Source organism: Python bivittatus, unplaced genomic scaffold (assembly GCF_059951505.1).
Source record: "Python bivittatus isolate LINGU-HERP-01145 unplaced genomic scaffold, Pbiv_v1 ctg000090_np1212, whole genome shotgun sequence".
NCBI lineage: Eukaryota > Metazoa > Chordata > Lepidosauria > Squamata > Pythonidae > Python > Python bivittatus.
In genome coordinates, this window is record NW_028277046.1 from 3,268,769 (window position 1) to 3,294,462 (window position 25,694).

Sequence of the window (25,694 nt, forward strand, 5' to 3'; positions counted from 1 at the left end):
TTAGCCCTCGCCCATAGTGTCGGGCTGCAGCCAAAAGACAGGATAATGGGGTTTAATGATGCTCAGAAGGAGGCCAGGCTGCTGAACCTCCCCGATGAATATCCTCGCGTGGATACTGCCATCACTGACGCAGCCAGACGATTGTTAAGTGCTGGGATTCCAAAAAAACAACCCAGGAATAATAAGCCTAGTTTACTGTTTCCAACAGCAGCCGGTCCGATGCGTTTTGATCTTCCTAAGAAAAGCACAGGGAGTCAAGAGATGTTTCCAGGCAAGAGATAAAAGAGGCTCTTTTTGGAGGGGAGGAGTCAAAGATAGAGTCCTCCTGCATGTGGAGGCTTCGTTGGAGGGGTTTTGTCAAAAATGACCGCTGTTAAGCAGACAGCCGTCCACCTGGAGGTTTTCAAACGGGGCTGGTGGAGGATGGTTAACGGAACCATTCACCAAGTCCATCAATGCGCTGAAGAGCGGGTTGGACTACCTGGCCTCTAAGATACCTTCCAACTCCTACATTTTATGTCCTAGCTAGAAAAGCAACTCTTTTTTGTCGCTAAATGCTGCCTGACCTCGCTCCCATTTACAGTCCATCTCATCCTCAATTGCCTAACATGTTCTCATTCCTGCTATATTTTCAAACACACACACACACACACACACACAGAGGCACGTATTTTCCCCCACAAGAAAACACCCCCAGTTGACAAGCGTGCAAAGGAGTTGCAGCCTTTTCCCACCGGTCAGGCTCTGCACAGGGTGTGCGAACCCTGCCAAGAACAGAATTGACCATTAAGACAAACTCCATTGCTTGCAAACTTGGAAATGCAGCTGGGGAGGGCTTGATTTTCCAGCAAGCAAGCTCAGCTCTTGCGCAGCCCGTCCCGGTTGCAATGCCGGACACCCACCCACCCACCCACCCACCTTTCCCTTTATTCTTTAGCAGGTCCTCCAAGATCCAATTCAAGAAGCCTTGGAGGGATCTAAAGTGCTCCGAGAGCCAAAATTTACGGGATGAACAGCATTAAAGAAGGAAGGCCGGAGGGTGGGAGAGGACAAAAAAGGAGAGAAAATGTTATTTTCTTGATTTGTCCAGGAGGAACGCCAATACATTTTCTGGAGCTGCAAAGGAATCACGTAAACGGCCAAAGTTAGGAACCGCCCCGCTGTAGGGGAGCAAAACTTTCTGGAAACACGATTTGGGGCAAAGAGAGAAAACTCGCCAAAACGCCGTTCGGTGACTTCAGCAGCCGACAAGGTACAGGTGCTTCAGAAAGATTGCCGGCCCAACCCTGTCTGCAAGGCAGCCACAAATATTTTTAACACAAAGCTATACATTGCTCAAACCGCAGAGTCTTATCTAGGCAGAGTCACCCAGCTAAGAACGACGGGTTTTTCCAAGTGCCAGACAACAAGGGAATCCTCCATGGCTCGACCCGCCGAGCGTGAGAACAAAAGCCCCGTTTCCCAACGATACCGTGCTAGGGATGCGCTTCGTCGCGCGGCTAGTCCTCATGGAGGCTGCCGTAAATGAGAGGGCAATTTTCCACGTTCTCCCAGAACCGCTACGCAAGCAGAAACATGGCTGGAAATCCAAGAGAGGGTTTTTCTGCCTGCAAGTGGGAAAGACAGCCCCAGATAACCCAAGTCCAATTCAAAGAGCAGCGTAAGTGGGAAAAGAGGAAGGGGACAGCCGAGGGAAATTCCTCTTCCTCTTAAAAGCGGACAGCCAAGGATCAAAGCTGGACAACGGAGTGGGTGGCCCATGTTGAAAAGTTCCCCATTTTTTAGGTGACTCAAACCACCACCACAATAACCCCGTCGGCTTCAAGGCAGCAATTTAAATCCTTTTCGACGTATTCCATCTAATTTGGGGATTGTCAACGTCGATGTCAGCCAGGCTGAGCCGAGCTATTTACGGGCCTCGTTTGTTCATCTCCATCCGTCACGGCCACTTCCCCCCTGCCAAACAGGATGTGTTCATTTTTTTGGAAACTTTCTGGGTTCGGTCAGAAAGAAAAGCGTCTCCATTGTCCGCCGATGCCGAGCCCGGCCCCGGCAGACACCACGACCTGCAGATCTGTCACACGGATGTTTGGCCTGCCAAGCAGCTAAATTTAGAATTGCCAACTAAAGAAGAAAACGTAAAGGGATAATAAAAATCGACCTTTATGTTCAATTAGGACAAGCTTGCATGATTTGGCCTTTGTTTTTTGAATAGTACCTTGACCATACCTGGGCACAAGGATAAACTCAGCCTGGATTGCTTTTCTTCTCCCCAGGGGGAGAGGGGGGAAGAGAGAACATACGCGCTCCCAGAATCCTTAGCGACAACCAGACAAGCTGGGGAATTCTGGGAATTCATGCCAACATATCTCATCTGATTAGGACACGCTACGTGCTGTACGCTTTCATTTGCAGAATGGTTTTTTCCGGAATCGAAGAAACTGAGGATATTTATTTAGTTAGTTATTTAGTTAGTTATTTAATTTATACATCACATTTATATAGCCGCAAATCAAGGATCTGAGTTATTGGATGTGCATTGGGGCAGAGATCTGTGAGCGTTCTTAACTAGGAAGGGAGGGAGGGAGGGAGGAAGATTGATTTTGGGAAGGAAGGAAGGAAGGGAGGGAGGGAGGGAGGGAGGGAGGGAGGGAGAGAAGGAAGGAAGGAAGGAAGGAAGGGAGGGAGGGAGGGAGGGAGGGAGGGAGAAAGAGAAGGAAGGAACGAAGGAAGGAAGGGAGGGAGGGAGGGAGGAGGGAGGGAGGGAGAAAGAGAAGGAAGGAACGAAGGAAGGAAGGAAGGGAGGGAGGGAGGGGGAAGGAAGGAGGGAAGGAAGGAAGGAGGGAAGGAAGGAGGGGGAGGGAGGGAGGGAGAAAGAGAAGGAAGGAAGGAAGGAAGGAGGGACGGGGGAAGGAAGGAGGGAAGGAGGGAGGGAGGGAGAAAGAGAAGGAAGGAAGGAGGGAGGGGGAAGGAAGGAGGGAAGGAAGGAAGGAGGGAAGGAAGGAGGGAGAAAGAGAAGGAAGGAAGGAAGGAGGGAGGAAGGGAGGGAGGGAGGGAAGGAGAAAGGGAAGGAAGGAAGGAGGGAGGGAGGGGAGGAAGGAAGGAAATAGAAAAAGAGGAAGGAAGGAAGGAAGGAAGGAAGGAAGGAAGGAAGGAAGGAAGGAAGGAAGGAAGGAGAGTGTGCAGAATCGTGTTTTTTCTATCATTCAGCACAGAGAGGAAGAAACAATATGCCCTATTGTGGACTGAAGAAATTAAACAGACGTATAAAAATCTGTGTCAGAGTTGCAAGAGGCTAAACCAAGCCCGCATCACCACAGGTTTTGCTAAAAGTAAAACTCAATTTTGGGGACATCCTTGAGTCAGGTTGTGCCCCCTCTCCTTAAAAAACACCAAAACCCTGCCTGAATTTTGAGTACACTGTAGAAGGTTGCATTTATTATTTTTTTTGGCCTGGCTGACCGATTAGAAATCCAGAAATTAGACTGTCTGGCTGCATTTCTTGTTCTAAGACCTGGGGAGCTTCTATTATTAAAACCATCATCATCTTCATCGTCTCCAATTCAGTGCATATCAAATGCAAACAAAGGAGAAGATCAAGCCTGGGCTTTATTTTATAAAGATGCTGCTTTGGGGCCACCCAGCTCGCCTTCAGAACAAAACTGAGACGCAAAAATCAATAAAATTGACACGCCGAGAGATTCATGCTAATAGATATTTTGGCATTTTCCTTGAGGTCCAAGGATCTCTTCCAGGAGCTAGCATCTGCAGAGCTAGGCAGAGCGCTCGAATTTCTTATTCTCTCCTAAGGATCTGCAGGGCTAAATTCAAAACCACTTGGGTTATCCTGTGCCCCAGGTTCCAACGGTCGTATCTACAAAACTTCCAAAAATACCTGGTTTGAAACATGCCCACCTCCTTACCTCATTTTTTTTTTTTCCAAATCAAGCAAAATGAAAGGGAGGGGTGAATCTCCTTCAGGACGCTCTTCCAAACAGAGAGAGAACGCGATGGCAAAACGTCCAGCTTCGCCAATCCAGTCGTCCTTAATCCCCCCTGCCTCTCGCATCTAAGCTATGGTGGTTGAAAACTCACCAAAGGGTCTGTCTCCAGGCAAGACCCAAGCTGAAACTAAGGGGGTTTGTGACATCAAACACACATCACCAAATGCAGGTTTTCAAAACAATCCCTGGCCAGCTGCTTCGAAGACGGCCCACGTTCCCCAGGAGGGTAACCCACTGCCCCTGCCCACCCTGGCAAATAGTCTGGACTACAGTTCCCATAGTCCTTTGCAACGGGTCACGTCGCTTGAAGCCGATGGCCATTGAAGCCCCGGACAGCCAGAGGTTTGAGGTCGCCTACCCCAACTTGAGAACCCAGCCGTAATGTGGCGAGGCCATAAAATTTGGGGAAAAGCCCTCGGGAGAGCAAACTTGTACAGGTGCCACACAGTTGCTCCCCGGGATGCAGGAGGGAGCATTCGGGGTGACCACGCGGGAAAAAAATCTAAAAACTAGATTTACAATGTAGAAAATGATGTTGTGCATGCTTCAAAGGCAGCTCTTCCCTCCCCACCACCCAAACGCTGCCTTTTTCTTTTCCTCTGATCCCTCCGTTCCCATCGTGACCTAATTTTCCTTTCTAGCTATTTTCCACGGCCCCTCGTAGTGCCCAGATGTGGCGGGGGTCGTCATCATCATCATCATCATCATCATCATCATCGAGGCCTTTCTGGCTCTTGCAAAGCCCTGCTTAAACCAAGATGAAAAGCCTCCCACAATCTAGCAATCCTAGTGCCCCCTCTTTAAAAACACCCTGACTTTTGTTTCAGTCCTCCAACCCGAAGGGTTTGTTGAATCAGTCTGAATGCTCCGACGGGATCAGGTTGCTATATCCTGGTTGGCACCCAAAAGCCAGCAAAGCTTATTAATTCTGTGCATTTTTGAGTTATAGGATGGGATCCCAAGCCGCCGGAGCGTTTTGAGCAGGGATTCCTGGACTCCCGTAAAAAGCCGTGGGTTTCATTCCTCACCCAGCCCCTTTGCAAAGCGAACGTTCAATCCGGGGCCTATTTAGTTCCCCTCGGTCCATCTGCCATTGTAAGCTCCTTGAGGGCAGAGACCTTGCCGTTGGATGGTGTGACTGTAAACCTGGTGCTGTGACCCTAACGATACTACCAGACTATCACACTCACACCTGGTTAGAAAACAATGCTGTGCCTTGCGATTTCATGCCACGTCACATTTTGACAGCCAAAGGCGGTACGTACGTGTGTCATGCGGGTCTATCGATCGAGAGTACTCAAAGCATCGCTGGAATGATTTTGCCAGAGATTTCCCCTAATTTTGGGGGGGAAAGGCAACAAATTCCACCTTGTAAATAAATACAGCATTACTTGAGCAGAATCAGCAGGGGTCTGATTCGCTGCTCTTGCCCCAACCATCATCATCTTCATCCTCCTCCTCGGAGCAGAGTCCCAGGGCTTCTGTTTGCTGAAAAGGAGGGAATTCCAAGAGCAAACGATTTCCTGATTTGGAGCTGGCGGCAAGCAGCAGAGTTTCCGATCTTTCGAAACCGAGGCAGGAAACTGACGAGGCAGGACACTTCCGCTCTGACCTGGAGGCCAGCCATCGCTTTGGAAACCCAAGCCGGGCTCAACCGTAGCGGGTACGTCGAAAGGCAGAACCGCCAAGGAAAACAGAGCGAGGTCTTGGAATCGAGCCCCGGATTAAGTTTTTCCTGATCAGCGGCCATCGCGGGGTGAGAACAGCTGGGGGAACTGCTGAACTCACCCCCTCGCCTTGCTCGGAAAGGTTGCTCTTGGCACAATCAGGGAAGGGAAACGCACACGCGCGCGCGTACTTTCCATACCATCCTACCTGCACATCTCCCCAGGACTAGCCAGAGGCTGAATAGCTAATAGGCGGCAGCCACAGAAAAGTGACACGAAATACGCTGCCTGGCCTGCTGCCCGCAATAAGCCTCACGTGAAAACACGATCCGCTCAAACCCCGTCCTTTGATGAAGCGAGCTGCCATTCCCCCCCCCCCAAAAAACCCCATAGAATAAACTTATCAATAGCCCCTGGTTTACGAATACCATACCCTTCTGTAATATAACCCTTACAAAATACTGTTGGAAAACATCACATCTCTGCTCTTGCAGTCCGTAACGCTTCATCCTTTTTTCTTCTTCAACTTTAGCCTAGCGTGGGTGTGTTTTTTTTAAACTTTTTTATTTCGTTTGGGTTTTATGACATGATGATGTTTTCGTTCCGTTTACGGACAGTCTTGATTAATTTTGTCTGGGAGCGTCGAGGGTATTTAGGGGTTTTGTCATTCTGGGGGGTAATATGTATTTTTGTGTGTGTATACAGTATATATGTGTGTGTTTGTGTGTATATATATATATATATATATATATATATATATATATACATACACATACAGTATACATATAGATAGGAAGCTGCCAACAGAACTGGGTATATGTCCAGAGAGTAGCAATCGCCCCCCGCGCAAGATTTTATATTCTTCCCTTTTTTCTAGCTGGCACAGACTCCCGCCTCCCAAATCAGCTGTTCTTCTGAAACAGCCAAAAGGCACATAGGATTTCTCTGAAGGATGCAGTGTGATTTCCCACCTTGTATCTCAGAAATGCTTGTAATTTGCAAGCTTTGACGCATGTATGGATGAACTCCCTGCTCTGCTTGAGCAAGATCTAACTCAGCAACCGTCTCCCGGAGAGAAAACGGGTGTGTTGCTGCAAGGAAGGGAGTGACGCCTGGCTTGTAACTTTGATGATCGATTTTTAAAAATGATTATTACTATTATGGACCGTCAATACCTTGGTGTTTTTTATTGTTGCTTCTCTGGAAGAAACAGAACATCGTGGGACAGACAAAAACATCCAGAGTTCAAAAGGAAAACGAACCAAGAAGAAAAGGAATAGGGAAAATGAAAAAAAGGAAGGAAGGAAGGAAGGAAGGAAGGAAGGAAGGAAGGAAGGAAGGAAGGAAGGAAGGAAGGAAGGAAGGAAGGAAGGAAGGAAGGAAGGAAAGGGAAAGGACATTTGGAAGCAGACATACACGCATACATATAAAGATATCAACATTTATGGAGAAGTGTGTCATCTTAAATACTACAAATATGTGAAACAGGCATATTCAATTTTTCCATCTAGATGGAGATAAACTATTAGGAAAAACATCGTTGACACAGCTAAGAAAGTGAGTACGTTTCTCCTTCGCTGTTTTCAAAACTTTTTGCAATGATCCTTTTTCAGCTAGAGCTGTTTGCTCCCTTTTCAGTGATGTATTTATCCTGTGGATCCGTGAAAGATGCACTTTACAAAGCTGACGACTTTGGAAAGTTAGATCACATACAATCCCCAAGAGGGAAGGAAGAGAAAGGAAAGAAACAGCAAACCACGTCTTTTGTGCGGCCACTACAGCAGATCACCCATTGCATGGAAAACCCCTCCGTCTTGATCGGCAGGAGGTGAGACTTCAGAAACCGATAAAACCAGAAACCCATCTGCAACCAAATGTTGCAGCACGGAGCGCTCCAGTTCAGGCTTTTCAACACACACACACACACGGACCATTTGGGACCCCCACCTTGCCTCATCTCGCCATCACGAACAGTTATTCTTGGACTGAGTTCTCCAGCGGGCTGGCCAGCCATCGTCGGTGAAATGGGGCTCAGATCGAAGCCAGAAATAAAGGCATTTGTTGCTCTGCTGAAGCTTTGGAGCTCCTGCAGACCGACCAGCCGCCTTTAGGGTGGCTCCATGCAAACAGCAGGGCTGACATCTTTTGCTCCTTCTCCCTTTGCCTTGCCCTGTCCCATCACATCCTGGTTTAAAGCCTTTAAAAGGGGACGCTTAGAAACAGCTCCAAAAAAAGTAACTAGCTGTCAAACAGAGGATCCTAGGACAGGGCACCACCAGGAGACTGGCACCCTGAACAGGAGTCCTCTCCATGCCGCAGAATTTATTCCTGGGGCATCGTTCAGGCTCAGCTTTGCAAGCCGCGTCTAGGTTTCTGCTGCCGTGCACAGGGACGCCCAGGTTAGGGAGCCCCACAGAAGTGGGGAGAAGGATCGCCGTGGGGTTTTGACTACGGATAAGATTATGCAACCCTCGCCCAGCCACCGAGCCCAAGGCTTTCTTCATTTCTTCGTCTGCAACGCTGGTCCAATGTTTGCATGAATGTAGGGAAAGTCAGAGCTGGTGAAATGCGTTCGGGAATTCACCGATGCTGCAGAAACAAATTTTGGCCACGAGTTACTACTTGGCAGGCCCCAAAAAATCAAGTCACCTCCATGAACTTCCTTTTATTCTCAGCCTCCCATGAAGATACAGTTGCCAGACTCCCTGCATTTAATTGATTTTTTTCAATTTTTTAAATAAATAATGCAAGGCGGCGAACATACCGAATACTCCTTCCTCCTCCTATTTTCCCCACAACAACAACCCTGTGAGGTGGGTTGGGCTGAGAGAGAGCGACCGGCCCAAAGTCACCCAGTTGGCTTTCATGCCTCAGGCAGGACTAGAACTCACCATCTCCTGCTTTCTAGTCCGGAGCCTTAACCACTAGACCAAACTGGCCTAGTTTCTATAATTTAGTTTCGTATCTAATATTTAATTTCATATTTCTATAATCTAGTATTCAGTTTATTTTCTATAACTTAATAGGATATACTATATAATCATTTTCTGTAACATAAAAAAAAAAGGTTGAATTTTCTATAATTTAGCACTGCAGATCTGCTGTGGAATCTTTTTTTACCCGGCAGTCACCCGGCAGTCATTTCTGTCTACTGAAAAGAAGAAAGGATCTCGGGCAGGGGAGATACAAACACATCAAGAGGGCATCGAAAGTTTGTGGTTCTGACTCATCTGCAGAAGCGCGGCGCGTCCGGTTGAAACAGACAAGGCCGTTCGATCGAGACAAGGCAGCTTGTGTGTGGAGGGAGGCCGAAAACACTCGTTGGGGAAAAACTGGCATTGCTAAATCAGTTCGGGCAGGGGGGGAACTGGTGGGGCTTCGGGAGCCCTTGAAGAAAAGAAGGAAAATCTTCTCACGCCAAAGCACCCCGACCTTTTGCAGGAATGGAGAGGACGAAAATGATGTGGGCCAGCTCTGCCAAGAAAAGATTGAGGCTGGCACCCTCTGGACCTAGGAGATGCCTCCAGGAGCCCACAAGATGGGCAATCAGGCACCCGCCGCTTGGCATTTTAAGGGGGTGCTAGAAAACTCAGCCCCAAATAAATGTTCTGTGCTGTAGATTCGAAAAGGGCCCGCTGAGTTCTTCACCTGCGAGAACCAGAGAAAAAATTTCCATGTATCTAATCGTTCCTCGCTGAACATGGGCATCTTCTTCTAAGGAAGCTCCCAATGAACTTTAGAGAAGATGGGGGGACGTACGCATTTCTCCAGCACGTGCGCGGGTGCATTTATTTTTGGTGTGGGCCATCGTTCTTCTCCCCCCTCCAACTTTTGAAAAGAATTTGCATTCAAAGAGTTTCCACTGTGGGAGGGGAGGCACTTTTCAGACCTCTTGCCGAAGGTATTTCTCGCTGTTCCCTCTGAGCGGTCAACATGTTAAAAATGCCAGCAAGATTTGTTTTTTTTCCTTTGAGGGCATTTTCAGATCTAAAAGTGTTGACTTTCAGGGAGGTTGCAGAATAATGAGCAATCCTTTGCAGATGCAGCCTTCACCCTCCTTCACCACCAAGAAAGCACCTTCCACTCAAAACCACCACAACACACAGATTTTTTAAAAAAGAAAATAACAGCTCTAAGGTGTCATAAAAACAAGGCAGAAAAACGAGCCTCTTTCCCAATGGGGGGAGGAGAGGGAAGGGGAAAAAAAAACCTTATAAAATATGAACATAAAAGATATGCCACTGGCTCACACCAGATCAGAGTTTTGCTCCGCTGAATCCATCTTTTTTCTAAGCTCGGTACACCCTCTTGCAACGAGAGAAGAGTTTAAAACTGTAACCCGGAAGAATCAGGGCCTCCAAAGCAGGTCGCAGACTTGCTGGGATGAAAGAAACAGAAATGGAGGAACGGGAGCTTTTGGGGGGGGGGTCAACGTGGATTACCCGTACGATGTAACTTCACAAGGTTTGGCAGCAGTCTGGAGACAAAGGTTGGGGCATAAAACAAGGACTACTTCGGCACTGGAGGCGATGTGTGCCCATCAAAGCCACGATGCATTTATATCCTCCCCAAATCTCTCCCGTGCCAAGAATCCCCCACATTTTTCCTTTGGTCTCCCAAACCTCCCTGACCGTATTCCTACAAGCATCTCTTTCTGGCCCTCCCGTGCGTGTCTCCTATTTGCACCATCAGCTTCTTTGATAGAGACCGGCGGCCTCCAACCGAGCCTTGGTTTCGCCTAGCTGAAAATTAGCCACGCTAAGACAGATGCACCCCCAAATTGCTGGCAAAATATTTTCCCAATCCAAGCGCTGCCCTTGGCACCAGCGATGGTTAATGCTACTTTCACTCCCTCTGTTCCAATTTTAGTTTTTCTGTTTAAGCAAAGTGGCCGGCGTGGTCAGAGCGATAACAAGACATCCACCTCCATGCTCCCAAAGTAATCAGGGCCATTAGATATCCTTAACCTAGCTTCTTAAATTAATCTCATTTTCTGGCTCTCTCACTCCATGAAATTCACCAAACCGACACGGGATTCCCCCGAGGTAACCCAGATCAATAGTCTAAGCTTTGCACGTTTGGGAAAAGCAGCTTCAAAGTTGGATGGTGGTGGAACTGGTCTGCTTTGAGGGGAAGTGTGGACTGTTTATATTTTCTTTTCTAATCGTTCATTTAAAAATATATATTCTGAGGACACCCTGAGAGCCAGCTAGCCTAAAAACAAACCAGGAGCATTAAAAATAGAGCTTTAAAATAAGAAATTCCTGTCCAGTGACACTGCAAATTGATTACATGTTTATCTTGTCGCTCCACCAGAAAGGTTAGGGTGGTATATATAGGGCGCACACGCGCATGTTCAAATGAGGTACGTGAGTCCCATCTCAGGCTAAGCTGTGGTTTGTTGAAGACGCATTCATGCTCACCCTAAGCCATCATTTATAAGGCACGCTGGCTAGGTTTTCCTTGCACCTTAAGCTGAACGCAAACCTGGCGGTGGAAAAGGGGGCACGTTTTGCCTTGAATTCAGAGTGAATTTGCAGGGTAGGTCGATTATGAGCGCTGGAGGACTTTCGCGGTCAAAAGGGGATACCGAGCAAGGAACGGGATTCCAAGGTGAAAGGATTTAAAGCGTGGGAAGTTCATTTTAAGGGCCAGTTTGGTGTAGTGCTTAAGGCACCAGGCTAGAAACCAGGAGATGGTGAGTTCTAGTCCTGCCTTAGGCATGAAACCAGCTGGGCGACCTTGGGCCAGTCCCTCTCTCTCGGCCTTCTGAAAAACCTTGCTAAGAAAACGGCAGGGACTCGTCCAGGCAGTCTCCGAGGATCAGACACGATGGAACAGATTAAAAAAAAAAGTTCATTTTAGGAGAAGGGAGCAGAGGTCAGTTGGGGTGATGGGAGCCTGGTGGTAGGGACTACACTCAGTTAAGGGAAGGGAAGGGAAGGGAAGGGAAGGGAAGGGAAGGGAAGGGAAGGGAAGGGAAGGGAAGGGAAGGGAAGGGAAGGGAAGGGAGGAAGGACATAGAAAGAGGGAGGGAGGGAAAGAGAGAGGGAAGGGAATGGAGGGAGGGAAGGAGGGAAGGAAGGAAGGAAGGAAGGAAGGAAGGAGACAGGGAAGGGAAGGGAAGGGAAGACATAGAAAGAGGAAGGAAGGAAGGAAGGAAGGAAGGAAGGAAGGAAGGAAGGAAGGAAGGAAGGAAGGAAGGAAGGAAGGGAGGGAGGGGGAGGGGGAGGGGGAGGGAGGGAAGGGAAGGGAAGGAAGGAAGGAAGGGAAGGAAGGAAGGGAAGGGAGGAAGGACATAGAAAGAGGGAGGGAGGGAAAGAGAGAGGGAAGGGAATGGAGGGAGGGAAGGAGGGAGACCAGGAAGGAAAAGGAAAGAAGGAAGGAGACAGGGAAGGGAAGGTAAGGGAAGACATAGAAAGAGGAAGGAAGGAAGGAAGGAAGGAAGGAAGGAAGGAAGGAAGGAAGGAAGGAAGGAAGGAAGGAGGGAGGGAAGGAAGGAAGGAAGGAAGGGAGGGAGGGGGGAGGGGGGAGGGAGGGAAGGGAAGGGAAGGGAAGGGAAGGGAAGGCTTTTTCGTGGGGTTGCAAAAGAGCAGGAATCTTAGGGTCCTTTTCAGAGAGAGTTATAACTCCTTAGGAAGGAGGAAAGAAATTGTTACACTCCTTGCAGACATCTGGCCCGGCGGCCGAAGAGATCTCAGAGGCCCGAGGAGAAGCTCTACCCACGCAAACGCGCCTGAAGTCCCCGTGGATTTAAATCTTTAAAGAGAGGGAAGGATGAGCCTCTAACGGCACTCTCTCTAGCCTTTCAAGAGCGAGCGGGAGACATAGGAAAAGGACAGGCAGGAAATGTTGCCTCTGAACCGATATTTACATTGCAGCTAGGAAAGAAAGGAAAGGAAACACACGTACAGGATGCGATTCAGAGATATCGAAGAAGTGCAGCCGGCTTGCAGAGAATACGAAAGTTTTTTTTTCTTTCAAATATTCATGAAAGAGCCCAAAGGAGAAGGCGAAAAGGAGGACTTCCCTGCTCCGGCCCACCCCAGCAACTTTGGCACCTTGTTTCGCTGCCCCAACAAAGACCCCCAGCCGAACGGGGGTCGATCTGCGGAGCTGCATTAAATAAACGGAACCTCCCCATGCAGAAGCAGTATACCTCTGTGTCCGAACAACAAGGGTGGTGGCGTGATCTTTAATTCATACCCACCTTTGGGATGAGAGAGGGTTTCTCACCCCCCCCCCAGCTGAACTCCAGTCAAACTTATACACATAGCCTTAAAACAATATTTCTGAATAATATGCCACCCTTGGCTTACCAGCCTTCCAACCGACCGCTGGGCGCAGAACTCGCGGCACTCCCTCGGCTCCAAGGGAACCTCCATCGCCAGGAGCAGCCTACCCCCAGCGCCCCCTCCCCAGGAAGAGCTGCCAACGGACCGACGTCCTTACCGGCGGGAAATCATCGCAGTGGCTCCGGCCCAGGAAAGGACGGGCGGAGGTCTGAAGCAGCGCCCTGCTCACCGGCCCGGAGGAGGAACGCGCGTCTCCCCTTCCGCAGCGCGCAGCACCGAAGTCGCCCGCCCGCTCGCTCAGCAGCTGGGAGCCAAAGGGAGGGGCCGCCCGAGCGAGCAGCCTGGCCCCAAGCCGCGCCCCCTCCTCTGCCATATACGGAAAACCGACCGCCCCGTCCCCACGACGCTTGAGCCCCCCATTGGCGGGAGACGGGAGCAGCCAAGACACGCCTCCCTCCCCACGGCGGCTTTGGAAACCCTCGTGTCAGCCGAGGGGAACGCTCTCCTTGCCGGTGACGTCATACCAAAGGGAATCCCCGCTCCGCCAATCCCCGCCGCCTGGCAACAAGCCCCGCCTAGCAGCGGCGCCGCGCCTTTAAAGAGACAGAGCCGCTGAAGGGGCAGCCAACCCGGAGGCGCGTTTGCAAGCTTTCGGGTTCTGCAGAGCTCTTTGTCAATCGGGGGTTGGGGGGGCAATCGCTGCAACCTTGGGGCACCCTCTTCTTACGTTTCTCTTTCCGGGGTTAGGACGTTGACTCAGCCAGCCTCCAGCAAGCCCTGCATTGGATTTATTGATCGCTGGCTTCTTCTAAACCAGGGTTTCTCAACCTCAACAACTTTAAGATGTGTGGACTTCAACTCCCAGAATTCCCCAGCCAGCCGTGCTGGCTGGGGAATTCTGGGAGTTGAAGTCCACACATCTTAAAGTTGTTGAGGTTGAGAAACCCTGGTTTAAACCCTTTTGATATCACTGATTTACATTCCTGAAGTCTGGCTTGCATAAATAGGAACTCATCACCCTGTAAAATCTACAGCCCTGTTCCCAACACCCCTGGGATCCACCCTCCCCATCGTTGCAGCCGGACTCCAACACCCATCCTTCTGGGAAAAAAACCCAAGCACGCCTCTCTCCACCTTCTCATCCCAAGAGGCCATCCTATTCTGGAGACGGGGCGATTCCTACGACACCCACATCTTTCAGGATCCGAAAGGCCACAATCCATTCTGGGAAACTGGGATTCTTTTGTAAAGACGGATCCGTTCCCTCGGCTTGCCCGGCTCGTGCCATACCTTCCTGTTATTCTAACCTGATCTGCAGGCGACGGGCACTGTCTTGGGCCGAGATCAAAACCCAAGCGAGTTTTTCCTTCTCTTTCTAACCCATCCTTTCCACCGCAGAGGTCGGGGAGCCAAGCAACCGCTCTCCCCGCCGAGTCCTTCCGCCTGCCCGCCCTGCAAAGAATATTTTGCACGGGTTTAAAGAGAAGGGAAGGGGAGAATGACGTTTCTACCCCGGGAGGAATCGATCGCTGGGTGCCCTTGGGGATCTTCCGCTAGGAAGAAAAAGTCCCCACCCTTGGGGTTGGGGAAGGGGTAAAAAGCGTGGCCCAGCAGCTCTCCAACACCCCCCCCCCAGAAGGGGCACGGAGTGACCCTTGGCGGAGCTATATTAAGACAAGCGTGGGACCTATCCAGGGGAAATCCAGAGCTGATGAGCTTAGCAGGCCATTTGGCAGTGGTGAGACACCAGGATGCCTCGCTACCCAGAGACTAACCCCAGGGCGCCTCTGAATGCTTTCGGCCGACACTGAGGCTCCATTGTTTCTCCAAATGCCTTTTTTTCTGAAAAGAGAATAAAATCGCTTCTCTTTCCCTCTCCCTCTCCCTCCCTCTCGCGATCCCGGATGGGATACGTCCTCAGCGAGGAATTCCACCTCCCTTCTGGCCTGGCCTCCCTCTCCATTCGGAGCACAGCCGGCAGGCTGCATTGCCAACCTGGGGGCAACCCGGGCAGGTGCCTTTGGCGTTTTGCATCCAACGGAAGCGGTCCCAAGGAACAGAAACTCATGTAGAGAGACAAGGGCAGCCTCTTCGGAAAGCAGGCCGTATTTAAATTACACGATCATGCTTAACGCAGAACCAAGTTATCCGTCTGCCCAAACCAAGGCTTCATGGAGAAGCAAGCCCAGGACAGTGACTCATTCAGAGATACAACCCTCCAAGGGGGAGATCTCACTCAACAAGACCAGTTTTACTGCCCAGAGGCCCCCCAGCCCATTTGGGAGCTGTGAGCCTTCCTTTTCCATCCCAGCCTGCTGCTATGAGAACCCATTTAACACGAAGACTTAACGCCAGAATTTTGCTTTCCTTTTCCCTCCTCATCGCTTCTTCCTCTCGTGCTGTGCTTTTCTAGATTTCAAGTTTGGTTGCTATCAATGTGCCCACCTCTCCAAGCAGCTTGGGATGCAAATGTCTAAGACGGTCAGACGGGACCCTTGTCTTGTCTTCCCCAAGGCAGCGACAATGCAAAACTTCACTGCTGCACCAAGCCAAGCAAAAACAGAGTTGGGTCATTTTATTTCCTCCCCCTGCCAGTTCTCCTAGTTTAGCCCTAGCCTGAGCCAGATGTTTTCATCTCACGCCAGCGGGGCCAGCTGCGGCCCATCCCCCAGCTGTTTTGCGTCAGAGTCACAAAAGATCACTGGATGTTACAAGCCGCCAGCACAAGGCGATCTTTGTTGGGGAAACGATTCTTCCAGGAAACACACCACCAGTGGCATTCGATCTTGGATTATCACCCCGGCTCCACCCGGGTTCAGGAAACAAGGAAACTTCAGAACAAGCCACCTGCAAAGTTGGAGCCTCCGTTGAGTCATGAGAACCAACGGCAGCAAAGCTGGAGATTCTCCACGGCGCATCCGCAGAAGTGACCATTAAGGAGAGGGATAAGCTGGGGCTTTGCGCGGAGGCGAACATTTGCGGGGGGGGGGGGGGGAGGCATCTCTGCAAGCAGAAAGCTAGCACTCCTGGAGCAGAGCTTGAGGAGCTGGCTTGTTAGCTGCAAGGACAGAAGCTGCTGCTTTATAAGAAGTTGGACTACTGATCCATCTCGGCGAACTTGGGCCAGCAAACATTCTCCAGCCTTACATAGGAATGACTGAAACCAAACCCGTAGCCTTCTTTAGGTTCTTCCACTGAGCGGTGGCTCTTCTTCCCAATGAAGGACCTAATTCACATGCTCTCTCTCGCCTATTTGCAAAGCTGATGCCGAAATCACCTGGCCGTGCAAAGGAATGCACGAAGGTTGCAAAATGAGACCAAAGATCTGGCTGAAAAATCCTGCCTTTACTACTCCCATCTGTTTGGGGCACCTCTTTCCAAGGCCGCTTTCATGCACTTGCATCCTGGAGACCTCAAAGGATGTACGTCAGCGTTTCTCAACCGTGGCAGCTTGAAGATGTGTGGACTTCAACTCCCAGAATTCCCCAGCCAGCATGGCTGGCTGGGGAATTCTGGGAGTTGAAGTCCACACATCTTCAAGCTGCCAAGGTTGAGAAACACTGATGTACGTGAACGTCCTTTCTTTCATCGTACAGCCTGCAGCCTCCTGCATTTCTATTAATTCCACCCCCCCAAGCAAAGCAGCAGGACCCACAAACTCTCCAAGTGGGTTGAGTAAATCTGGGTCCGGTTAAAAGCAGGCAAGGGTGTTGCACCCAGAGGGTCACTGTTTACCCCGACGCCTTTGGGAATATCCAATTCCCTGCAATTCCTGAGGTTTTCGATGACAAAAGTGCAATTATTTTCACGGCATGGATTCCCCCCCCCCCCCCCAGAGCAAACACGATGGAAATAGCAGTGGGAAGAGTTAAAGCCAAGTTGTTCTCCTTGCTTGAAGATGACGCTTGAACGAGATGGCCGAGTGGGGGAAAGCCACAATTTAATCCCCAAGTGAGAATAAAAAATGGTCTCTGGGTAAGGAGTGCGGAGCCCTTTCCCCTCCTTTGAGACCCAACAGACCCCCTCCCTCAAAACAGCCCCCAGATTCAAACCACAATAAAAGATCGGCGCCTTCAATTTGCGCTACGCCTCCGTGCAATGGCGAGATTCAGCAAACGGCTTCATTTAGCAGAGTTGCAAAGGGCGCGCTAGCCGGGTTGCAAGGAGCCCTACAGGACTCTGTATGGCCCAGCAAGAAGTTTCCTGCATTTTCTTTTCTTTTCTTTTTTTCCTGGAAATTGCCTGGAAGGGTTGATGCCGAAGAGTCCCTGAACATCTGAAAGCGGGCCGGAGAGCCCGGGCTCCTTTGAAATAACCATGAAGATGCTCTTCCCAATTTTGGATGTTTATTGTTCTTTTGCAACACACGGCTGTCCTGTTTTCTCTTTATTATTTATCTCCTAGCACCACAGAGACATCAGTGTTAAGGATACCAAACAGGGGGAGGTGGAAAAGGGGGTCCCCGATAATCAGAGCTCCGTCACGGGGAGTAGCAACTGGCTGAGAGGAGCTGGCCCGGTTCCTTCACATTTAGGGGTGTGGCTCTTTCCCGTCCTCGGGAAGCGGGGAGCATGGTGCCCGGGAAGCAGGGTAAGGCCACAGGGAGAAATGCAACCCCTGGGTTTTTGCATGGATATTATTCTCCTCCAAGTATGTCACGAAGGGCATTCCCTCTCCAGCCTTAAATTCCAGATCAGGGTGTGTCTGTACCTAGGCCTCCAAGAGAGCTGTTTGGAACCGCCCTGGACGGGTGGGAAAAAAGGGGATTCTGACGTTCGGCTTCACTGCCAACCTGGCCTGGAGTCTGGGCGAAGATGCCTCACATCAGGTGAAAAGGAGACCTCCTGAACCTGACCAGAAGCTCTGGGGTGGCTAATTTGGCCCACTGGAGGACTGGGGGGAAAACTCCACCAGACCCTAATTCCATACAGAGTGGGTTTTTCTAGTAATTCCCAAAGAAGGAAAAAACGAGGTCCCCTTATCTGACCTGAAAACCTGAAGATGTTTTTTGCCGTCTGAAAGGGCAACGCCATTTCCTAAATGCATTTGCAACCCGGTATAGGGTTTTTCTCTCTCGAGGAGGAGGAATCACCTCCCAAAACACAGTCTCCACACCGAAACCGCTGTCCACAAGACACGGTGCTGAGCTGAGTAGGTTGGGATCAAGAGGTCTGCCAGATCTTATCTTTTGGGTGACCGTTGACTTCTTGATCTGGGAGAGGCGGCCTCCGTGAAGTCGAGATGGTTTGGAAGCCCTTCCAATTTCCCACCGTGGCTTGCATCTCCATGAAGGGCATGGTGGGACATCAGAATGGCTCCTTTCAGCTCTAGCAAACACCCAGGTGGGGCGTAGGAGGTCAAAGAAGAGCCAGACAGGTGGCCAGGAAGAGGGGCCTTAACTCTCCTTAGGTGGCCATGTTTTAGTTCTAGGCTCAAGGTAGGGCATCTAAGTCACCACACTCAACACCGTAAGCCACAGATGCCTTAGGCTTTGTTCAACAGAAACCCAACAGTTCCCAAATTCACTTTCCACAAAGCCGGAAAGATCATCATTTGAGAAAAACGGGTTGCTGGAAAGCAGCGTTTGCCAAACTTGGCCCCTTTTAAGAGGTGTGGACTTCAACGCCCAGAATTCTGGGTGTTGAAATCCACACATCTTAAAACATGCAGGCAGGGGAATTTTGGGCGTTGAAGTCCACGCCTCTTCAAAGTGGCCAAGTTTGAGAAACACTACTGTAAAGCAATCCGAAGTGTTTCTATTTTCAGCGCCTTTACGGGTGGCCGCAATAACTCCTGGGGACTATTGGGGGATTTTTGGAGAGGGTGGAATGACTGCAGGGCATACATTCAAACAGCATCTCCAAGGATCCCTTTCCTGTCCTGATAAGTCACCCAAGCCACGAGCTTTGGGTGGGTGTTTTCAACTAAGAAATAGCGGCGAGGTTGCACCGAGCTGGATAAAAATAACGTGTGGAAAGAGGTCCCGCAGCTGCTCTCCGTACGCAGCCAAGAACGGAAAGAACAGGGGAGTTGTATGAACAAAACATACACACATATGTATGATCAAATCCCACCCTTGGTCAGCTTACTAGCTGCTCTTCCAGCCATCTTATGTGCCAACCTGCCTGAGTGATGTCACCGGAAGGGGGGACCGCCCTGGAGTTGCCACAACTATTTCAGAATATTGCAAGAACCCTGTTACGGAAGGTTGCTCTCTCCTCATGACATTGCTTGCCGTCCAAAGGGGAGAGGGGACCATTCTGAATTTCCTGCCAAGGACATCCCAAAGGTTTGGAACATCTCCAAAGGATTTGGAATGCAGGAGAAAGTTTCCAAAAGTCCCTGGATCCAGTCCCTTCCCTTCTGGCTGTACATACCACACCACAGAAACATAGAGGTATAGATTTACATATATGTAGGTATGTATGTACCTTTTTCCTACCCAAAGAGATTCCCAAATGAATCAGGAGACGCACATCTGGGAGAGGGGGGGGAGGTCCATGGGCACGTGTGTAAAACTGGGAGCTGAGTTTTAGGCCAGACTGACACCTCTCCGGGATGTGGGTATGGCTAAACCTCTGATATGCTGCTCTTCCAAGATGGGAATACAGACCAGCCGACCATGCACAGCGGCCCCTAAGGGAACCGGCCGCCTTGCTCAGACTTGGTCTGAAGACTGCTCTAAAATGTCTCCATCGTTGTTTTACGGGTTGGGTGATGATCAGCCTAGCTTGGCATGGTCTTAAGTGGTATCACAAATCTGGTGTCCAGGCTATAGATAAGGTTTTCTGGGGCATCACCACTTATCTCTGTGAACTCTGAAGACTGGATGAGAAACATAAGCTCATCTCCTTGAGGGTTTAGGAATGCTGTTCTCCCTCCAGCCCAGCCACAACCCGGGCTTTTCCTCTGCTCAATTCCTTTGCCTACCTCTCTGAGACCATCTGACCATCTTTTCTATCCTGCATCTCTCCAGCAAAGCCATTCTCACCACTGCTACCCGAGAGCTAAGTCTTCCGTGGGCTTCTGTCAAAAGAGGACAAAGGATAGATGTGTGTGTGTGCACACACACACGTACACGCACGCACGCACACCAAGCAGCTTGTCATTCTAATTGTGAGTACAAGAAGATAATATTAAGCCTAGTTAAGACGAAAGGACCAGCTGGTGCTTTGGGGTGAAAGCTTGAGTCCAATTCCTTGGACTTCTGCCGTGAGTCCCCGTTGGCTTTTTTGTGGGGGGTGGGAGATCTCCCCCTTGAGTCCGTACGGTGGTTGCTGTTCCTTTGTTCAGAGATGCCATGACTTGGACAACCTTTTTCCTGTGACCTTCAGTGGCGGTCACCTTTGTGTTTTCCCCTTAGTGTTGGCGTCGGCCAAAAAAAAAAACCTGATTAAAAATAATCATCATCATCATCATAAAAGAATGACTTCAAGTATGAGTGACATTTACAGTGGAGAATGACCCCAAAAAGCAGAATGGGGTGGCTTTGTTCCTTGGTCACATCCTGATACTTTGCCTTGTTTTAAAAATGGAGGCTTCGCTCCTTGTGAGTCCGATGGGTGACATAATGCTGTAACCGAACGAGTAACCGAAAAGAAATGTTCTTCCCCAACAAAGTCCTCTCTTGATCCTTCTCTTCCTCCTCGTCCTCCTCCTCCTCGTCTCCCTGCTATCCCCCCTCTTCCTGTCCCCCCCCAAAATATAAAAAGCAAGAAGTTTTACAAAAATAGAAAATAATTACAGCAATAGCCAGGAGGAGGGGAGAGAGAGAGAGACGCAGGGTTGTTTCATTTGGCTGCACACTGTAATATGGTGGGATTGTTTAAAGCGTCTTCTACCAGATGGAGTTCTCGGCGGTCGACCACCACGTCTCGTATGCAGCCCACAAAGCCAGTGAGAAAGGATTTGGGAAGCTTATGGGCCACGTTGAGTTTCTCCAATCCGCCTGGAAAAGAAAAGGCAGAGGGGAGGGGTAAAGACAGGGGTCCCAGCTCCATGCTAACCCACCCCATCTGGAACTCCCAGCTTCTTTCATCAATGAACAGGAGGACGCTGTTGTGAGATTCCAGATCCAGCCGAGAGACGCTCCATCACTACTGGAGAACCCAACCCACCTTGTGGCTGGGGTCTGTGTATTAAAATTGCTGTTTTTTTTTAGAAGAGACAGCCTAGGTTGACCGAGGGGTGCTGTGGTCACGCTCATGAACTCACCCAGCCAAAGGGCCCCATCTGTGTCCAGCTGTGTGGCTCCAAGAGGAGAGGAACCCGTGACGGGAGACTCGTTGCCGACCTGCAGGGACCCATCTCGATGAACTCTGCCGGAAGAGGGGAAACACAAGGAAATACGTTGGAATGTCCCATCAAGTTAGAAAGAAGTCCTACAGACCAACCTTCTCCATTTTTATGCTCTCCAGATGTTAACCATGAAGTCTGGGAAGGCTGGGAGATGCGCACAATCATCACCATTCCTATTATTATTACCTTCTATTCACCCTTTCTTCTTGAAGTCCAAGGTGGCAGCAACACGACAAATATTACATTTTATCCACAACCACCACCCTGTAGGCCGGCAGAAAATGATTCAGGAAGCTCTGTGGAGCAGAGATTTGAACCCAGAACTCCTGTATCCTGGATACAGTGTTGAGCTGGATACAAACTTGGTTTGTTTTGCAATTGTTTAGATAGTCTGGACGCCCCAGAAATTAGGCAAACTAATTGCAGCCCTATTTATCAGCCGGATAAATTTGCACTATTGAAACAACAGCCCAAGTCAATCCGAGAAGTTGATTTATTTTAAAACCTATCCCATTTCTGATGTTCACATGCCCCATCCGGTGCCCCTACAGTCTGAGCTAAGCCACAGACCCATGAAAAACAACAGCTAAAGTGGAGATGTTGCTGAAGTGGAGATGTTGCAAACAAAAGGCATTTGGGTCCCTTCTGCAATCTGAGCCCTGTCTGGACATGTTTTTTGAGCTCATTCCTCATATCCTCTTGGATCTCAGAGGCATCAGCCATTCAGCTCTGGCCTTCCAGCCACTCATCTCCAGATCCCAGTGATATAAATAAAAAATCACGCAAGAGCAGGGAGTGGGGTGAAGATGCCAATGGACGGATGAGCCATCGGCCCCAAACTCCAGCGAAAGGGACTTTTCCTTGTCCCTTTGTGACCTCTTTCTAGGACCACAACAAACAAGTCTAGGCAAGCATCTGGAGGGTGGCAGCGATGCCAGATGAGTCAGCCAAGAGCTGACGCCGATGAGCCAACTTCTAGAGTGACACTTGGCAACCAAACCGCATTTCATACAAAAAAGTAGTGATTTAGCCAGCAGGAAAAGGTAAAGTATTCTCTGGAGTCAGAAAGAGCAAAGATGAAACAAGAACAGATCTTAGAAGGAAAAGATCTTCTCTCAAGTCCTTTCCTGCTCAGTCCTGAGCATCTCCCGTTAAACTGAGAGCCGAGTCCAACACGGAGAAGAAAACAACATAGCCGCTCTCTGGATGTCTCTCACTACTTTGCGATGTTTAGGGTTTTTTCCCCATCTCGGTTGAAGAAGTAACACCTCATGCCCCTAAGGGGAAAGTCAAGAGGTCAGGCCTCCACCCTGATGGGCTAACTTTCCATACGCAGGCCATTTTGGCCAAGGAAGGGCATTCAAGCATAAAACACGTACCCTCCTTCGAAGCCAGTATTGACACATGCACGCTCAGCGCATGGCTGCAGGCAGAGAGGATACGGTCTGGAAACTTAACAGTGGGATTTGGGGGCGTGATCAGGAGGGGTGGCAGATTTAATCCCAGTAAAGCTCTTTGACATTCAGTGCTCTAAGGGAGTACGGTTCATTGCTACTGTTCAAACTCCAAGGGCCCGGCTGAACTTCCCTCTTCTCAGAAGCACACGCGAGAGGGTGGCTTGCTGAGTTGAATATTCTCTGCCCCGAACCGGAGAGTTTCAGCCTGCCCCGAACATGTGCTGGGCTCCAGTGCTGACTTATCCTGTGGCCCATCCTGTCGGTCATAAACAAGGGCTGATTTCAGAGGAATGGGTGAAGCTGCCCCGTACAGGCTCATAATATTCACCCGTTGTAATGGGCGATAGGAATAACCTTGAGGAACAGGAGGAAGAGCAACGAAAACAACGGTTAGAAAAAGGAAACGTGAGTCCGAGGCAGAAATGTAATTTGAGAAAGGGTCTCAGGCTTGACCCTCTCTAGTTCCCACGAAGATAAAGGGAGGGAGGGGGGAAGCGTATTACGACTTGCAAGACTGAGGTCAGCCCTTTTAAGCCAGATCAACCTAGGAAACCAAAAGTTGAATGCTAATACTACTTTTAGTATAAGGTTACAGTAACAGAATCTTGCCAGTCCAAATACTCTCCCTTTATCTTTGTGATTACCAGGGCCAAACCTGAGACGCTTTCTCAAATTACATTTCTGTCTCAGACTCGAATTTCTTTTATCTGACCATTCTTTTGATTGCAACTCTTCTTCCTGTTCCTCAAGGTTATTCCTACTTCCCATTACGCCCATCTAAGGAAGACCCCAGCTCTTCATGGGGGGGGGCTTTCTTCGGCCTACTGGATCGGGCACCTTCTGTGTGCTGCAGCGGACTTTAAGCTATGACTTTTCCTCTAATGCTTGGCCAACGGGATGGTCAACCCTGTAGTCCCCCACCTGGACGCTTTGATCTGAATCCACTGGTTCGTGTTGACCGGGATGGTGGAACGCAGGATCACGGGTTTGGAGCCGAGGTCGTAGGTCATTTGGACACGGCTGTCCACGATGGCCAAGGCGATGTAGTCAGATCGATCCAGACCCTTCCCGCTCCACAGGATGAGGCCCTGTGTGGCTTCCGTCTTGATGCTGAGCTCAAAGTAGTTTGACTGCAGGGCCTTCTCGCTGCATTGGGATGAAAAGGAGAAGTCAGTTCAGGAAGCAGAGAGGGGTCCCCCTCTGGAGCTCACGCAAAGCAGATGACCTCTTGGTATCTTCTCCCAGGACTCTTTCACAGCCTCCAGTCTGGCACCAGTTGCCAAGCCCCAGGCTGCTTGCATGTGGCCCTAGACCAGACCATCATGTGTCGCATTCTGGTTCTGAACACATCAACCAAACATCTGTAGTTTACAAACGGCAGTTGATGGCTCAGGATGTGCCAACCCAGCTGATGATGTTTTAAATTCAAATTAAACAAAATGTAGCTTAATGGGAGGGGTGAACCCAATTTCTAATAAGACTATGAATCTAACGTGGTTCATATGGCACTAATTGGTAGGCAGTTCATCTTCCCCGTGATGCCGTTTATGTTTTAAAATTATTTTTGAAAGGCTGTGCCGTATATTTCTGGAATTTAAAGTCTCGGGGACTCTGTGGCTTCCGAAGCCCAGAGTGAGATAACCAACTAACCAGAACCAGTTTTACCCACGCCTGGTTTATTCCATGCCAAGATCTCTCTTCTTCCCAAGAGGTTTGATGAGAGCAGAGAAGATCAACATCCTGGCTGGAGATGATTTATCAAGCATTTCGTTGTCACGGAGTACAATATGCACACAGGTACACACGTCCACACAAGACGAAACACACAACAACACGGGAAAAACAAGGACGCTGTTTTCCCCCTCCCGGACACAGGGGAGAAATGGATAACTCTGGGCAAAAGCTATTTGAGATGAAACGGAAAGAGGAAATTGGCCGTTTAAAGGCCTGGAGTTGAAAGCCACCACCGTGATTCATTCCAATGTTTCTCAAGAGGAGGAGGCAACTATAAAAGAGTGGTACTTCCCTGGTCAGAGGCAGTATACCCTTGGGCACCAGATGCTGGGAAAAGTCAACAGGGCAGGGAAGTTGCCTTCGTGCCCTGCCTGCGTGCTACCCAAGGGATCCTAGTTTCTAACTGTGGCTGAATCATTAACCTGGATAATTCTTAAAACTCTACTTGAGATGGGAGCAAGATAAGCATTGGAATTACTAAGTAAACCTCCATGACTTATCAGCTACAATCCTGATTAAAAAAAAAAAAAAAATCCTGCTTTTTCTTCATTGGCTGTTTTCTGGCTACGATGGATCTTTCCTTCCCTTTATCTCTTCTGTGAACAGAATTAAGAATCACCTCAATTAAATCCCTTCTCTTCTAGCGGCCACAGCAGCTGTCAGCTTTTTTAAGGACGATCAGCTCCATGCTGGCCATTTTTTTGGAAACTTTATTTTCTTTTGCAAGCTGGTTGGATTAACGCCTTACAGCAATTTAGATAATTGAAATCAACTCCCCAAATGCTGCAAAACTGGCGGCCCTCCGCTGACGGTGGCCACATCCCATGACGGCTACAAGCTAATCCATCTGCAATTGACAATGAATGGACCAGATTAATAATTAACTGGCTGGATTGGGGCAGATCTGTGAAACCCACATGGCCTTTCTATGGGGATGATTTCAGGACCCAAGTCCAATGGAATTGGGGAAACTGAAGCCGAGGAACTGTGGGGAGGCAACATAAATTTGATGAACAGAAAGTACCTACATAAGAACTATAGAAGATGGAGTTGGAATTTGTCACTTTCTCTGATCCTAGGATCCTGTGGGCCCCCAAACCTTGTTATGCCTTGGAGACCCAGTCTGAGGAACTCTGGTGTCTTATAAAAGCTGGGAAATATGAGTAATACAGTGGTACCTCGGGTTACGAACTTAATTCGTTCCGTGACTCTGGTTGCAACCCGAATTGGTCGCAACCC

General features: G+C 49.5%; 2 protein-coding genes across 5 annotated transcripts in view; both read right to left on the reverse strand.

The window, feature by feature from the left end:
- LOC103048752 (tyrosine-protein phosphatase non-receptor type 11-like) overlaps nt 1-13,429 on the reverse strand; it is a 28,942-nt gene extending 15,513 nt beyond the window's left edge. For 3 of the 4 annotated variants that reach the window (XM_088136757.1, XM_088136756.1, XM_088136755.1), the window contains exon 1: nt 13,124-13,429. In XM_088136757.1, the coding sequence (XP_087992883.1) occupies nt 13,124-13,137 (14 nt within the window). In that variant the 5' untranslated portion in view covers nt 13,138-13,429. The remainder of the gene's footprint in view (nt 1-13,123) is intronic. The other variant, XM_088136754.1, reaches the window with a different exon arrangement.
- Nucleotides 13,430-17,039: 3,610 nt separating this feature from the next.
- AGRN (agrin) overlaps nt 17,040-25,694 on the reverse strand; it is a 155,728-nt gene continuing 147,073 nt past the window's right edge. Inside the window, exons 34-36 of the mRNA XM_088136758.1 lie at nt 23,643-23,867; nt 21,181-21,284; nt 17,040-20,914 (exon numbers count right to left, since the gene is read on the reverse strand). Of these exons, the coding sequence (XP_087992884.1) occupies nt 20,757-20,914; nt 21,181-21,284; nt 23,643-23,867 (487 nt within the window). The 3' untranslated portion in view covers nt 17,040-20,756. The remainder of the gene's footprint in view (nt 20,915-21,180; nt 21,285-23,642; nt 23,868-25,694) is intronic.